The 17344-nt window shown below is 34.5% G+C and overlaps 1 protein-coding gene across 1 annotated transcript in view; it reads left to right on the forward strand.

The window, feature by feature from the left end:
* Window positions 1-17344, forward strand: part of LOC118741581 (protein spire-like) — a 253674-nt gene that overhangs the window by 22347 nt on the left and 213983 nt on the right. The window contains exons 4-5 of the mRNA XM_036473577.1: window positions 8799-8943; window positions 9342-9382. Coding sequence (XP_036329470.1) covers window positions 8799-8943; window positions 9342-9382 — 186 coding nt within the window. The remainder of the gene's footprint in view (window positions 1-8798; window positions 8944-9341; window positions 9383-17344) is intronic.

The following is a 17344-nucleotide window of genomic DNA, read 5'->3' on the forward strand; positions in this document are numbered from 1 at the left end:
GTTGTTGTTAGTATTAATCGTCTACTCGTTAGCCTTTGATTGGTAATTGGCATTGTTGGTATGTACTGGCGGTTAGGTGCATTGTTGTTGCTAGGCACTAGTCAATCGCTCGACTCCAAACACTCCAACGATGTCTGACCGCTGCCGATAGTTGAGTTGAGTTGAGTTGTCGATTGACTGCTTAGCCAGCTGTTGTCCAGTTGTTTGCCAATAATGCTAACTGACTGCTGGCAGACCCCGCCCGACAGTCTCGCAATTTGGCGCTTTATGTGCCGTTAGGCACGCGCACACTATTGCACGCCATAAACTATATCTATCTATAAACCCCGTATAATAATAACCCGCCCAATGCAGTTTTTAATTTGCCATTATTATTGTGGGACGCCGTATTGCTGCTGTCGCTGCTGCCGCTGCTGCTGGTGGGCTCTCTGAGGCCAAAGCAAGCCAAACAATGCATATGTATGAGAATTGGCAAAAAGAAGACCACTCGAATGTTAATCATCGAATTCACTGGAAAAACTCTGCAAAGCGGCTTCGCTTCGCCAACGGCGAGACAACAGGTGGAAAATCATAGCAGCGGAAAATGCATCAGGCACTGTCGGCGTATTTTCCAAATTCAATGAGTGGAAGCGAACAGCAGGCGCAGATGAGGTTCACCTCGCCCAATGGCTCTATTGTGCGCCACCTGACCACTGCTTACTGCTTCGCTGCATTTGAGGTGGATACTATTTAACTCTTTAAAGTATGCTTATATTTATTTTCATAATCGTAGGTGGCCACCAACATACACACGGCCGTGTATATTTGACAAGCAGCTGCTTCGATATTTCTTTCGCTCACCTGCCGTTCAAAGACTGGCGCTTAAACGTCCACAGGTTAAAAAAAAAAATCCCAATTTCCCCGCATTCTACCTATCTATCTATCGCCATACTCCTTAGCCACTAAGTAAAACTTTACTCGCTACTGTAAAAATGTTCACAAGGCGGGGCGCAACACTGCATATTGACTTTGACGTTTAATAGCTTTTAATTGCCACCAATCATTCATGCCGCAACATACGAACAGCAAGCAGTTAACAAAATTAATTATGTCTGCTAAGTTGTTAAATTAATTCGTTTAAATTATAAAAAAAAAAAAAAACGTATACATGCATGTTGAAAAATTGCAAAAATTAATCTTTTATAATATAATTTACCTTGCTCACTTATACATTTATTAATTTTTTGTCTAATTTGCGTTGAAAGTGGTTTCCGGGTCAGACGTCAGCCATTAGCGTAGTGGAAATGGCAGATTAGCTAAACTCAATTTCATATTTACTTGTTTTTTTTTTTATATGCAAATGTAGACTTAAATGCTTTGGCTTCAAAAATTTTATGACTCTCAAGAAACAAATGAACAAGTTTCTCACGCATTTGAAGTTATTCATCTACTTTCTTTATTTATTGCCCTACAATTAAGGGGAAATAACAAAAAAGAGTACAATTGTGCTTTAAATTGGCTGCTTGGCTAAAATTAACAAATTTCTTAATTGGTGGCATGCATGGACGGATGAAAGAAAGTGTGGATAAGGTGGGTGTAGAAAATTTCTGAGGGCCATCTTTGGAAACGTTACTATTTAGCTATTTGTAAAAACTGGCTAAGCGCTTGTTCTGATTTTAAACCGAAATACTAAAAAGGATGCAGTACCTCTAAAATGTTTATCGTTTAAAATATAGACCTGGAAGTGAAAGGAATAAAAGTGCACAGTACAGGTATTGAGTTACAGAAAACAACAAAATATGTATGATAGGAAGGTCGAATTTGAAATGGTATAAAACACCCCGATTTGGGGTATTTACTAAGTTGTTTTTAATTTAAAATACCTATTTATATATTTATTTATTTGTCTACAGAAAATTTTATTCTTACGAAATTTTATATTGCAATAAACACATGTGTACACACAATTGAAAAGATTATGAATTAAGTAACTACTAAAATGCTTAATAGTAAGTAAAAGTAATTTTGGCGCAATCGCTTCAAAATTTTTTGGTAAAACCTTCTTCTAATGTAGTAATGGATATCCTATCCAACAAAACTACAGAGCTCTTAATCCAAGCGATCTCCCTCTTGAATTGAAACGCGAGATACCATTAGTACCATTAAGAACGCCAGTATGTGCGCATAGTTGAACCTTTTTCGTGATGAATTCTAATATCTCGAAAACGAGAATAGCTAGCGAAAAAAATTCAATTGCGTTTTTTGGCGTTTAAGATGGAGAATTCAGGAAAATTAGTTTCGTTGGATAAAAAAATGTTCCTGACCCTTCAAAGTTAAGGACTTTTCATTTTATTTCCTTTTTTGACCTGAACTTTTTAGAAAGTTTTAAACACATACTTTTGCTCTCCTTGCGTAAAGGAATCCATTACCATGGTCGCAGGAACCGAAATACGCTTTTACAAGTTCGTTGTATTGTGGAACGATTTTCCGTCATCTCTTTTCGGAAACACAAACAAACAAAAAGAAGTGTAAAAGTTCATAACATCCATATTTAGGCCAAAAAATCAAAAATTTAACTTTCAGAGGTCATTTTGAAGGTCACATGGAATAAAAACTTACCTTGACCTTCAGCAGGGAAAATTTGATTTTTTGTCGTTTTTCACCTAAAAACAGCATGTAATGAATTCATAAAAAAAATTAAATGCGTTTTTTTGGTCCTGCGACCATAGAAATGGTTTCCTTGACGCAAGAGCAGCAAAAATGTGTGCTTGGAACTCTTTTAAAAGTTCACTGCATACTATTTTCAGGTCAAGAAAAAAAAAAGGTGAAAACCTCCTCCGTTTGAAGGTCATTTCAAAGGTAGAAGAAATTTGTTTATCCAACCAAGCTATTTTTACTGAATTCTGCTTCCTTTTAAAAGCCTTTATTGCATTTTATTGAATCTTTTTCGCTAGCGGTTCTCATGCTCGAGATATTAGAATCTGTCACGAAAAAGGTTCTATTTCCACATTGTGGGGCGCGACACTCTCGAAACGGTTGCTTACGTTCCATTTCTCTCACAGCACTGTTCTGTCAGCATATCTGCTAGGGTCTTAAGTGCTATGTTGAAAGCTATTTTAGTATTTGTATTTGATTTTCGCAGCACCGTGTCCACTTTTACTCCTTCTCTGGTTGCTAGCATGTGTACCATTGGTGCCGTCATTTAATCGCTTCAAAAGTGATCGGCATCTACTCCAAGATTGATCAAAAACTAAACATGTCGAGCTTTCCGACGATTTCCCGACATTGCCCCGTGTGCAGCCCAATAGCTTTTTTATGCCCTTGAAGATTTACTTTGCTATCCATTATAATAGCAAGGTATTTCATATTTGTTGCAGTAGCAGGTTAACCCCGCAAGCTTGGGTTGAATCCAGTCCGAAATTTAATATTTTATGGTAAATAAATAGATCTGTTTTCTCGGTTTTTACGCTAAATCTGTTCTCAACAAAACAAATTTTTGGTAAAAAAAAGCTGGGGTTTTATTATTATTTTAGTACATATCTTTTGCACTGCCCATAGATAGATATTATATAGAGGTATGCGCTGTAAGCAAGGGGTATTTTGCGCCCTTAACCACTCACAGTACCTTATCTAACCCTAGAAATCTCATAAATTTTAAGAGAACTCGATTGTATAAATTTAAGACTCACATTCGCAAAGCAGGTGCAATGGAATCTCTTCGATCGACTCACAGAAGCGACAGAGGTCTACAGTTACCCATCATAATACCTGTTATGATCCGCATCCTCTCTTTGGGTAGGTTTATAATTGTCACGTACCTTGTAAGGTTGTAGCCCCACAGAAGCATTTATACTGGCGTAAATCAAGTAGCATTGTTCTCTGAGTTTGTTCCTCTGCTTCCTGAGATTTCCTTGATTGTGCTAAGTCCGATCACAAGGACGGGCTCAGGCCTTATAGGAGACGAGGTGGCCGTCACCGTTCTAGCTACATGGTCTGCGTTCTTGTTTCACTCAATCCCTCTGTGTCCAGCGTATTTCGGAATAGGGTTGCCACCTAAATTTTGTATTAAGAAATTTACTTAAAAGATATCAAAATCCAAATTTTTATTTCAAAAATATTTTTAAAGCTATCCAAATGCCCAGTTTTTTATATCCAAACCTTAAAAACTTTAAAAAGTATATGCACTCCGGGCAAAACTCGGCCAACCTGTTACTTGATATTAAAATATAAAACCTATTTTTAAAGTATGCACTCTAAATTGAATTGCTTCACTCAAACTCTTACTTGCCTTTCTCACAGTGTTTTTACACTTTATCTCACGGTTAAGAAGATCCGTTTTTTATTTTGTAATATTTTCTTTATTATTCATATGTGGTAATATGTGTATGTAAATAAGCTTCAAAGTTGCTTGTGCTCATTTCTTAATGTCTGCATTTAATCTGTAGAGACCTTCTAACACAATTCAACTTACAAATTAACTATGCAAGAAGAACTTTAAGGTCTAAGTCCATAATAAAGCAACAACACTATTGCCTAAGTTAGTTATTAAAATATGTATGTAGGTAGGTAATATTTCTGCAAAATTTTATCTTAAAGCTGGCCCGGTTCAGGGGGAAAAATTAAAACGCCCTCCTTTTATGTTAACTGTGATAAAATTTAATTGCTGTTACGCAGTTACACATGCAACTACATACATATGTGTACATAAAAATACATACATATGTGTTAAAAATTTCTACTCAATTATTTTCGAACTGGACCAACCAATGGTTTAACTAAAATTTAGTTAAATGACAGTTTACGTTTTTCTTGCATTACTTACTCCGGTATGTTCATACGCAAGTATGTATGTATGTATGTATAGTATACATTGTATACATGTTTTCATTCAAATTAACGCAAACCTTTCTAGCGAAGTGGAGTAACCGGCCATGTGCAAATTTCAATGTCGAACATTCGCTTTACGCACATAAAACTTAATTAATCTACAAAGTGAATAATGTAGCTGCACAAACTTAGGCGCAGACAAAAGAACCGAACAATTGTGGTATTTATATGATGTCATTTGCATTTGTGAATTATTACCATTTTTTTTGTGTTTCTTTTAAAAAAAAAATTCTATAGAAAACACTGCATGTGCTTTTGTAATTCAATATGCTGAAACAAAAACAAATTAATAAAACCCTGAAAGCTTAGCTCCGGTGACCAGTGCAACAAGCTGAGAAAGTTCGTTCGTGTGGCCAATAGCTGCCTGCGCTACTGCAATTTTATGAATGAACTCAAATGCACGACTATACAATAAGTACTCGTAGCTTTTGGCCTCGAACTCGCTCAAGCACCGCCACGCAGCTGTTAATTCAAAATTTGAGATTCCCCAGCGCTGACATAGAAACATGTGTTGATTTTCTAATTCAATTAAATATTTTTGTGTCTTTTATTTATACATAAACGAGCATGTACACATAGCAACTCACAAACATATGTATGTATGTAGGTACATATCTTTCGATGTTTTTTGGTATTATTAAGAATTCGCATATCTTGTGGCACACGCAACTGAAATTTAATTTGCTAAAATATTTATTTAATTGACAGTTAACGGTCATTTTATATTGATGTCGTACGTTGCTGTACACAGTAGCTAATAATTTAACTTATTTATGTACATTAGGGCGGGCCAACTTTTTTGACTTTGCGCGTATAGCATAGGGGGATTCTACGTGTAATTCTAAAATCAATTTGGAGTGTGCCGAATTGCCAAAATAGGTTTCGAAAAAAAAGTGTGAAAATTTTCACTGTTGCGCCCTCTGGTGGAAGTTTTAAGAAAAAGATAAAAGGATTCCCAACCCCTTATAGCATGTTTCATAAAAACTTTAAGCATTTCTTTACGACACTACAGCAAAATGCTAAGAAACCTATTTTCGCAATTTGGTAAACTTCAAATTCATTTTAGACCCATGGTTTCTTCGGCAAATTTGCATAGAATTACAAGTAAAATCCTTCTGTGCTATACGCGTATAGTTTAAAAAATCTCCCACAAAAATTTACCCACCCTAATATGCATACATATTTATGGCTGATGACCGCTACTTTAATAATAATTTGATGATGTTAGAGCGGCTGGCTGTGCCAAAAGCCCATAAATTGGGTGGCTTAATTTGCCATGCCGAAGTATTATGGCATTTTTTTTCTGTAGCGCTTTTGATTTATATGTTTTTGGGGTAAATTTTTAGGCAATTTGGCACATCAATTGACCGCAAGCTGATGTCATCCTCTTGCTTAGCGCTCAGTAACTTGAATTTTAACGGACACTTTATTATGGCAAATTATAAACATATGAAAGCATAAAACAGAAGTCAACAACATTGGAGTTGTCAATTAAATATTTGTGTCTAATAATTTTTGAAGTTGATCATCATTTTCATACTTTTTGACTCTTTGAGGATTTATTGCCAATATTTATACATAGATGCATATACTATGTGTAATTACTTAGGGTTGTGGGCACTGCGGAATTTTAAAAATCTATAATTTCATCACAGCCTTAACCGGCCATGGCACACCGATGCTGGGTCCGACTGTTCTTTCATCACTAATATTGCTTAAAAGAGATATTGCGCGTAGTGCAATCTTGGAATTCAGAGCGCACTGAACTTATACACGGATGTATCGAAGTAATGTAGAATCATGAATGTAGTGGCCTTTTGCGAGCAACTCTCCATCACATTCAAATTTAAGCTCCCAAATCACTGTCATACTGTCCAAACGGGGGAAGCCGCCACAAAAGAAGCAGCGGATTGGATGCTTACGAATGTAATACCAGTCCAGGATTTGAAAATATATATCGTTAGCTAGTGATCTTGAAAAATGTTGGGCTGTGCATGACATTCCTCTCTACCGCAACAGAATACTTTGCACTCAAACTCATATGCGGTCCAGGTCGTAGCAATAATGCAGGAAACTGTAGGGCTTATGGATTTAGCAAGACGGAACACTCTTGAGGAGTTTTCAAGAAAAGTCTAGCTTCAAAAAAGAAAATCTTATAATACATCTACCGGCCCAGGGCTTTAATTTGACATTTATTTTTTGAAATTCGAAGTAACGGTGAAAATCTGATGACCTACACAAAAAAAATGCTGTTAACTATTACTTTTCAAACTAAAGTTTTCTTAAAACTCTTACGTTTGGCATTCATATTTTAACATTTAATTTAACTTGTTCATAAGTTAAATAAATTCGACTTTTCATACAGGTGGCAACCCTCTTTTTAAATCTCTTCTGTCTGGCATTGTGATACATATTGCAATTAACTCATGAATTAAGTTAAATTTGATTTTTTAAACACGTGGCAACTCTCCTAAAAACAGTTCGGATATAATTCCTTTTCAAACCCATTTCGCTTAATACCCAACATTTAACAATTAATTTATCTTATTAAATAATTTGAATCTAACTTTTTCAACAGATGGCAACCCTCTTCAACCACCTCAAAAATTCCTATATGGTCAAACTAAAGACTTCTTAACACTCGTTTGTTTGACACCCATATTTAATTACTTCATATAACTTGTGTATAATTTAACTAAATTCGACTTTTAAAACATTTGGCAACCCTCTACCAAATATTTTTACCTACTACCTCCTTTAACCTATTTCGTCTGGCACCCATTGTGTGATAGATACGTATTTCAATTACCTTAATTCAAATTGAAATTTATTTTTTAAAAAGTGGCAACCCTCGTATATTTAAATTATAAATAAAGCCGTTTCAAAACCATCTCGACTAATACCCTTGATATCTTGGTTTAAATTTTGTTAAATTGCCCTTTTCGAAAAAATAAAACCTTACTGCAGACTACAGACCAAGCCCTTTAATTTGACATCTCTAACGAACGGTGCGGATCTAAAGGCATGGGTTATTAAATAATTTCGATCAATTTTTTTAATAGGCGATAACCCTTTTCGAAGAACTAAGTATTGCACTTCTACAACCCAAGCCCTTTAACTTGCACCTCATTTTTGAAAATCGAACGCACGCTGCAGATCTGATGACCTGGACAAAAAATCCCTTCGCATATTTTATATGTATATAGATTATATACATATATAGATGAGGCAATCGTGTGACCGGGCAGAATTTGATTGGGACAATTTCGTTATTGCGCGCCAATTCAGCTCAATAAAAATGTGTCAGATTGGTGCATTTGAGGCAATCGTATGATTCCAGCTTAAGATTTTTTTCAATCTGAAATTTCGTCCCCCGTCATCCATTTTCGTGATCTTCATGAGACTACTAATAATAATTGAAATATTCACAAACGACGAAAAAATCTACGCTTTTGACACTCTGTCAGCTCTTTCGTAATACAATGTGAAATCATAAGTTTTATAAAATCTTGGCAAATAAGCAAAAAAAAAATTCAATCTTCCCGTAGTATTTACTCAAAAAAGTCACTACGCGCTAATCGACTTGTTGAACATTTCAATTACCAGCGCACTACAAATCGGCAACGATTTATGGCCCTCATCCAATGCACACCAGAGTGCTTTGACTGACTTTTAAAGGTGACGGCTTTAAGCATTAGCATTGCATATTTGAAACATTTTTATATACATAGTTTATTTGAAGCCAACGCAACAACAACGCCACTATACTGCACTATCGGCAGTGCAAAATTATTAAACGCTTGAATGGTTCAGCGAACTCGGAAATCCAATACGATTACCTATACTTCATTACTCCACCATAGCTGGCAACACATACATACTGTACGTGTTCTTGTATAAATGTGCTAATGAATTAAGCACCTTTTTGCCAGCTCATTTGCAACTTGAGAAATGTAGGCCACATACAGTACAGCACAAAAATACAGCTAATAGGCGAAATAAAGCGCCACTACCTCTACTCTACCTTTCGCGCCTTCGCCATTTATGAATATAAAGTACGCGCATACTTTTATGAACGTACTTACAAATATATGTACATACGAAATGCATATACATACATACTTCTTTTTCTTCCTGCATAACATCACGCTTTGCTCTTTTGTCGTGATCTCGTAAATGTCATTGGGCAACTGATTAATCTTATAAAAATTTTAATAATATTTTCATTGTTGACTCTTGAGGCGGCAAAGCATCATTTCAGCTGGCGTTCATGCTCCTGTTGTTGTTGCTGCTGCTGCTGCTGATGATGATGGCGCACTTTGCATTTGCTTTTCGAAGGCTGTCTTAGAGCAGTGTGATTGCTTTGCTGATGACTGATTTTGCAACCAAATATTTACTTTTGCTGTTTAATTTTTAAGATGATAATCTCTTGAAAGTCTATATTAATTTTTTCACTTTTCTTGCTTTTATTGCAGGTGATGATAATCATGCGCTTCTTGTGGCTTCCCATAAAAAGGTGAGTACAAAAATAAACGTGGGATAAATTCAAAGAAGTTATTTATGACTATATATTTTATGGATTCAAGTATCTTGAAAGGTATATTAGTTCGCGTAAACCGGTAGTTGTAAATAATCCAAAAGATTTTTAAAGAAAAATTTGATGCAGTGTTGCTGAAAGTAAGGCCGATTGTGTTACTATTTTTTTTTTTTAAATTTAAAGTTAAGGTTTTATAAATAAATTTCCAAATATCACACATCAGCCCCATGCCAAATCACTTTTAAAAATTATTTGAGCTCACACTTTTCCCTTCGCCGAGAATTCTCGTTTTGACTGACAATTTAAGTACTTAGAATTGGTGTAATCCTTGAAAATCAATACTTTTCAACCGGTAAACTATTTCTCTTTAGTAGATTTCAAAAAATAATATCGAATTTTTTATTTAGTCATTTTTTAATAACTAGTTTTATGGGTCCCACATTGCAGTTTTTGAGGATTTTTGGGGACCCATACAAAATAATTAAAATTAAAAATGGTTTATTGAACAACTGGGTATCGTTTTTTTTTTTATACATAGAACAAACCTAGGAATGGAGCATTAAAATTTAGACTTTACTTTGTTTGGACTACCCTAATGTACATATACAATATAAAATCCATCTTAAAAACCGTATATACTCAAAGCGTGGAGGAAATAATATAACATGATGTGGCGAGGCAGAAGCAAAAAAAATACCCCGCCGTCTCATCTTCTCCAAGATAAGATGAGCCAATAAGGTTGGAATGTGTGTCATCATTCCAAGTGTTTGTGCCACGAAAAGTGACCACTCAATCCTTCAAGTTGTCTGCTGTCAGATCAACTCCATGAAAACAAATGCCTTGTAAGATCTACTGAGATTGAGGACAACGAACTCCTGACCTCTTGCCCAAATGCTACATTATCAGGTACTCCGGCGCCTGAGACTGGCATTGCCGAACTAGTTAGAGGGCTGTCCAATGTATTGAGTTTAGCTTAGCAGTCACTTAAAATTTCCTATATCTTTTCCCCCCTTTGTAGTCCATCTTCTTGCAAACATCTCAGCCTGAAATACTTAAGCATGTCCTCAAGAGAGGAGTGGAGGCTAACCTCTTTACCTTTTGAAAAATGTATGGAGGTTTTGGTTTTAATTTTAGTTTAATTTATTTAAAATATTTGTATCGATTTATTTTACAAGGCAATTCTGGTAACTGTCTTTCAACTTATCACAGAAGTCTTTCGTAAGAAAATTGGCAATTCTGGCAACTATCTTGAAAGCTCTCTACTGTCTCTCGAAAGACTAATTGAAAGATTATGAAAGATGTTCGCATTACATATGTACATGTAATATATATATATATATTTTTAAACAAAAAATCTAATATATAAGAGAAATTTTAATTAAAAAAGGAAAAATAAATAAAAGGCAAATAAAGCAAAAATAAATAAAAATATTCTTAAGAATTAAATTAAATTAAAAAATATATTTTTTAAGGCAATAAAATCTAAAAATTAATAGAAAATTTAATTACAGAAAGAAAAAAGTTAAATCAAAAAAGAAGAATATTGTACTTAAAAACTAAATGAAATTTAAAAAAATATTTTTATTTTTAAAAAGAAATTAAAAATAAAGAGAAAATTAAATTAAATATACGAAAAAAATGGGATGAAAAAGTAAAATAAGATCCTAAAAATTAATTCCCATAAACAAAAAAATTTGTTTTCTTCTTAAAACAATAAAATTTAGGACCAGAAAGAAATTTAAATATAAAAATAAAAAATATTTAATTAAAAAAAGAAAAATGGAATTATATGTTTTTCTTTTCATAACAATAAAATATTAAAAAAATAAAAAGTTTATTTAAATAAGTTTCTAAAAATTAAATGAAACTAAAAATATATATATTTTTCTTTTTACGACAATGTAATCTAACAATTAGAAGAAAATTAAATAAAAACAAGTAAGAGCAGCGCTGTCTTCGGCTATGCCGAAGGCTTCATACCTTTCATGAACATCTGCAAATTTTAGTTTGACAGATTACTGATTTTGAATACATCTGCATACACCGATAGAGGAGTTACATACTTATATAAAAAATCGCATCTAAACAATCAGAGGTATGGAAGATATACTTTATATGGCACCAATCTAAGTGATTTTCACTGTTATGTGATCGGTATGTAAACCGGTAACACAATTTATTGGGTTTAGTTTCCTACATAAAGGAGATATATCGCAAAAACTGGTATCTGAACAATCAGTGCTATGGGAGATAAAGCTTATACAGCATAGATTTTGACGATTTTCTCAGTAGACTTTGAATTATTATTTATAAAATATTTTACGAAATTTATCGGTTTTAGTTGTTCAAATAAAGGAGTTTTACAGTAAAATCCCATATCTGAACAATCAGATATATGTTGTAGTCACCCGATCCTTGTTATTTTCACTGTAAGTATTCTGTTAATAATGAGTGAAAATTGTCCGAAATTTCATGTTCCTAGCTGCATAAATGGAGGAGATATGATAAAAGACCTCATATCTGAACAATCAGTTGTATGGGGGCTGCAGGTTATAGTGACCCGATCTTCGTTATTTTCACTGTAAGTCTTCTGCTGATAATGAGTGAAAACAGCGCGTAATTTCATGGTCCTAGCTACATGAATGGATGAATTATAACGAAAAATCTCATATCTGAACAATCAGTTGTATGGGAGCTATAGGTTATAGTTATCCGATCTTTTTAATTTTCACTGTAAGTTTTCTGTTGATAATTATTGAAAACAGTGCGGAATTTCCTGTTCCCAGCTATATAAATGGAGGAGTTATAACGAAAAATTTTATATCTGAACAATCAGTTGTATGGGAGCTATAGGTTATAGTGACCCGATCTTTGTAATTTTCACTGTAAGCATTCTGTTGATAATGGGTGCAAGTGCTGCAAAATTTCATGTTCGTAGCTGCATAAATGGAGAAGTTATAACGAAAAATCTCATATCTGAACAATCAGTTGTATAGGAGCTATATGTTATAGTGGTCCGATTCTTCCGGTTCCGACAAATGATTAATACATTATTAAAATACACCCACCTACCAAATTTGATCCGGATATCTCGAAAACTGAGAGACTAGATTGCATACAAACAGACAGACAGACAGACAGACAGACAGACGGACAGACGGACATGGATAAATCAACTCAGCTCGACGTTCTGATCATATAAGTATACATTTTAATGGGTCTATCTCTTTTTGTTCTGGTACTTACAAACATCGGACCAAAGTTATAATACTATTTCATGCTCATGAAAGGTATAAAAATATACTAAAGAAAAAAATTCGCCGCCGAAGGTTTCGAGGTTTTTTCAAAATTTAGTTTTATCACTAAACAGAAAAGGTTTATGATTTACTTCAAAACTAACCGCTGACCCAACGTAAGTTTTAGATCGCCAGGAAACTCAATGTTGTAGCTTACTCTACTTCTCTTCTTCTTGATTGGCGCTATAACGAGCTAGGCTCTTTTGGCTAAGTCTACTGACTCAAGCAATTTCCGTTATAGTCCACACTGTATCCACTGTAGATCTCTTTTCATTGAAATTTCCCCGGATTTGTCTTGTTGGACAACTTGCGGATTCCACAGCTTATTAGCGCTTACCTCTTCGTCAAAGCTAATCTGTGTCGATTTTAACATATTTCATGTCTTGTACTGTTCATTATATTATATTTTCTATTGCTAGCTTATATTTATTTGTTTTTTTTTTTTATTTTTTATCAAAAATTTTCCGGCAATTAAGAGTCTGTTTTCATTATTCGTTCGCTTAAAAATGCATATTTACTCCATTACGTATTATTATTTGCAGAATAAATTAGCAAGTTTATTTTTTTTACAAAAATAATCTGTTTTATGACCCTAATAAACGTCCTTGTGTGTGTGACCTTAACAATGAAAATTTAGCGACAATTGTTGTTTGCGCTGACATCTGGCACCTAAAAGACAATACATGCCATATTTTTCCAGCATTTTTTTCCTCTTTCATTTTTTAATGAACAACTGCAACGCTTATACCGCCACACACAAAGCTTTTTATTGAATAATTGCTAATAAAATCCAGCAAATATGGACAAGTGAGTTTCAATTGAAACAAAAGTTCATTTGGCACCGTTTATTGCTTTGGTGGTCCAAAGCTGGTTGCCTCATGGGGCAGTTTTGCTTCAGTTTCTTAGTTCCTCTTTGCTTTGCTGTCGCGCGGTGGCAAGTGCGCAATAGTTCAATTACCTGTCCCATTAAGTCATACTGTGAATTGGCGTGTGTGAGTATGTGTTTAATACAGACTGAGAAAAGCTACTGGCGTTGGTGTTCCACGCGCCGCTGCGCACCCAGCAAAAAAAGTGCTTGCTGACTCTAAGTCCACAACTAATCGCTGTTAGTTTTCATATCAGCTTTTGCTTTTGTCACCACAATCAGCCACTCGTATTTCCAGGCTTGAAATTTGAGACTTTGTTGTTGTGTTGCTTGTACATTGAAACTCAACATTAATAGAACAATAAAAGGGAAATGCATTGAATAAATATTCACCGCAAAAAAGTGTTCTTGGCTTTGAAAAGGTTTACAATAGGGGTATTCACGATCCGGTGCATACTGTCTAGCATGGTGCATAGATAGTATAAATAGCATGATTGGCTAATTTTGTTGTTGCTTGAACACTTGAAACAACAACAATCATGCTTTTTATGCTATATTTATGTACCATGCTAGGCAGTATGCACCGGATCGTGTATACCCCTAATATGAAAATATTGTATGTATTAGCTTTTGCAACCAGTATATACATACATACATACATATGTATATAGTCTGCTTGCTTTAATTATTTCATTTTCAACTCTATTGTTGCTTTCAACTAAGTACACTGCGTGACAAGCATCAGCACTCAGCTGAGAGTTGTTGGCATGCAATTACAATTAGAACAACTTTTTGTTTTCGTGGCACATTTTACAATATTCCAAAAAAATGCATGTGAAAAAGTAAATTCGGAATTTATATGCTCTCAACCTCTAGGATTGTTCTATGTATACCGAAAAGAGTATACCCCTACTTTTTTTTTTTAAATCAAAAAATATTTAGAGGTCGCTCAAAGGGCTGAAATGAAAAAATGAAAGTGAAATGAAAGCTATGTTTATCTTCAGGAGATTCCCAATAATAATACCCAATTATATATTTAACCATTTAACCTCCATAAAATGCCACAAAATTCAATGGGGGATAAATGAAAAATCTTTCGTATAAAAAAATGGTTAAATAAACAATTGGGTATTGTTATTGGAAGTCTCCTGAAGAAAACCAGAGTTTCCGATCGAAAAATATTGATTTTTAAGAATTATATTCCATTTCTACGAAAAGTTGGTTTTTCCCATATAAAATATATGGAAAACTTTAATCACTTTGAAATACTTTTAGTTTTAAAAAAAACTGAGGTATATTATATATACATATTTTTTTTTTGGTATAGAACAATCCTAGGGGTGAGAGCAATAAAACTCCGATTTTACTTATTTTGGACCACCCTAATAAACATACTTATTCCGGTAATATGCACTTTATGTGCAATTAATGCTGTAAGTAAAATGCCACCGGACTCGGTACAACGACTGTTTTAATGAAATGTTTGCATTATCTAATAAATGCCAATTAGCTAGTTTTAATTTAATGTCTTCAATTCCTTGCATTGCATTTATGTACTTCTGACATTCACCTTTACTCTTGCAAAATGGAGCCGAACAACTTGAAATATGCTTAAGTTTATAACTCCATAGCCCAGAAATCGAAAGTTCTTGTCACTATGAAAGATGAATTAATCCGCTAGGTGGCGCAAGTGTTGAGAGATTTATTTATGGTGAGATATGGTTCATATTTGAAATGTAAAGTAAGAACTCAACAAAAATGTTGCCCGTTACGTAGCGCATGAGTCTAGATCAATGCTGGGCACACCAATACAGTCTCATTTCGTCGTGGTATTAGTAGGTTCTTTCCTTAACAATCCGGACCGGATCCGGTAATTAGAGAATAAGCGAAAAGCTTGCTTTCAAAAATGGAACATAATCCAGAAGTACGGGAACGCAAAAAACCACATTTCGTGCCCAGAATTTGTGAAACAGCTAGTGATGTGCTGAATTTCCGGTACCCAATACTTACAAAAGATTTTGGTACCCAATACTTCCTTTTCGGTACCCGATACCGATTCTTTAAACATTAAACTTTCGCCATTATATACATTTCAAGTTTAGAGAAAACTTTAATTACTAATTTATATGATATCGGCTAAAACACTTGAACTTATCACAACAGAGAAATATTATTTTATCAGTTTTAATCTCAGTCGATCCAAGGTTCAAAAAAATGCTTTGGCGGATGAAGAAGCCTTTCAGGGGGGAGATTCTGTAACCAGTTAGCGACAAGTTTCGGATCGATATCGCACTTGTTGACGTAAAAATATTTCATATCATACGTAAACAAAACCAATGCCGATTCGAAAATTGACGCTAACTGGTTACAGAATCTGCCCCCAGGCCTACAAAAATTATACCGTCCGATTCAGCTGGAACAAAAATGCTTTAAACAAGTAAGAGTTTCTCTGCATTATGGCATCGAACCGACATATATACATCTTTCATTTGAATCAGTATTAAAAGCTCTATTGGCTCCTACATTCGGGTTTTGATAGGCGAGTCTCCCCTGAACTGTTTTTTCCATATTTTTGGCCTATGTGCACTTTTATTCGAAACCTAAATGTTTCGGTACCGAGTATCGAGAGTTTTGGATACTTTTTAAATCGGTACCGAATATCGATCAAAACTTTAATTTTTGTTTCACAAATTTGATTTTTAGAATATAAAGATTGAAAATACATTCACTATCCTTTAAAAGCACCAAGTAAATGCAGGCAACATGTAAACCCAAAACAGCTGATATGCACTATGACGCTTTATCCATTTTTACCCGGAGAAAAAGTCCGGGCTGTTTCAGGCTGGAAGAAGAAGACACGATCCAATACGTTCCAATTTTCGCTCTCTATTACCCATTTTGTTGAGTACGGGAATGATTTCTGGGCTATTTTGGGCACCCGTGGGATCCCGCGTTGCGTACGGGAAAGAACCTAATGTAGCTGTGGCCAGATTGGATCTATTTCTATTTTTCTAGCGACAGATAAGATTCTTCCTCTTCTTTTATGTCAAACTCAAACAAATGCATGTGTCGCTGCGGCGTTCAAAAAAACCATGTCGCCGTCGACAAGGCGTTTAGATTATGTAGATAAAACTTTAATGTCGTGTCGTGTGGTGATGTCGTTTTCGATGTGTTCAGAGCTTTATGGTTCGATTTATTTCATACTGAAAACCTATATTACTTAAACGTCAAAATGGGTTATATTTGATGAAATTTGGTGTACCATGCTAGTTTACTCCATACATTTCTAATTTTGAAGATAACGAAGGCTTGCTCACTATGACGTCCACGTCCTATAAAACTTTTTTGGCTCTAGACCCAACATTTTATGAATTTGGGGGTAAATTAACAAACATATTTGTTTAGATATTCTGTTATTGTTATTGATTTATTTCTGTTATGCAGGCCGATCAGTCTCTTAAGGGTACTAAATAGGAAGGTCTGGAACTCTTTGGAGACACGTGGGAACTTTTTCCTGACTTGGAAATAAACATTTGCCCTCACAGATAAATATTAAATAATAAACAAAATTAATTAATACACTTCAAGAACATCAGAAAATTTTACCTCAACCGATTACTGCAGTTCAATTTAGTAATTTGGGAGCATACATAGATAGAAGAGTTATATAAAAAAAACTCATATCTGAACAATCAGTGGGATAAAAGATATAAAATTTATATGATTTTAACTACTGCGTATGATCGATATGTGAACCGGTCACACAATTTAATGGATGTA

This window comes from Rhagoletis pomonella, unplaced genomic scaffold (assembly GCF_013731165.1).
Source record: "Rhagoletis pomonella isolate Grant_MI unplaced genomic scaffold, Rhpom_1.0 Rhpom_scaffold_00006, whole genome shotgun sequence".
Classification (NCBI taxonomy): Eukaryota; Metazoa; Arthropoda; class Insecta; order Diptera; family Tephritidae; genus Rhagoletis; species Rhagoletis pomonella.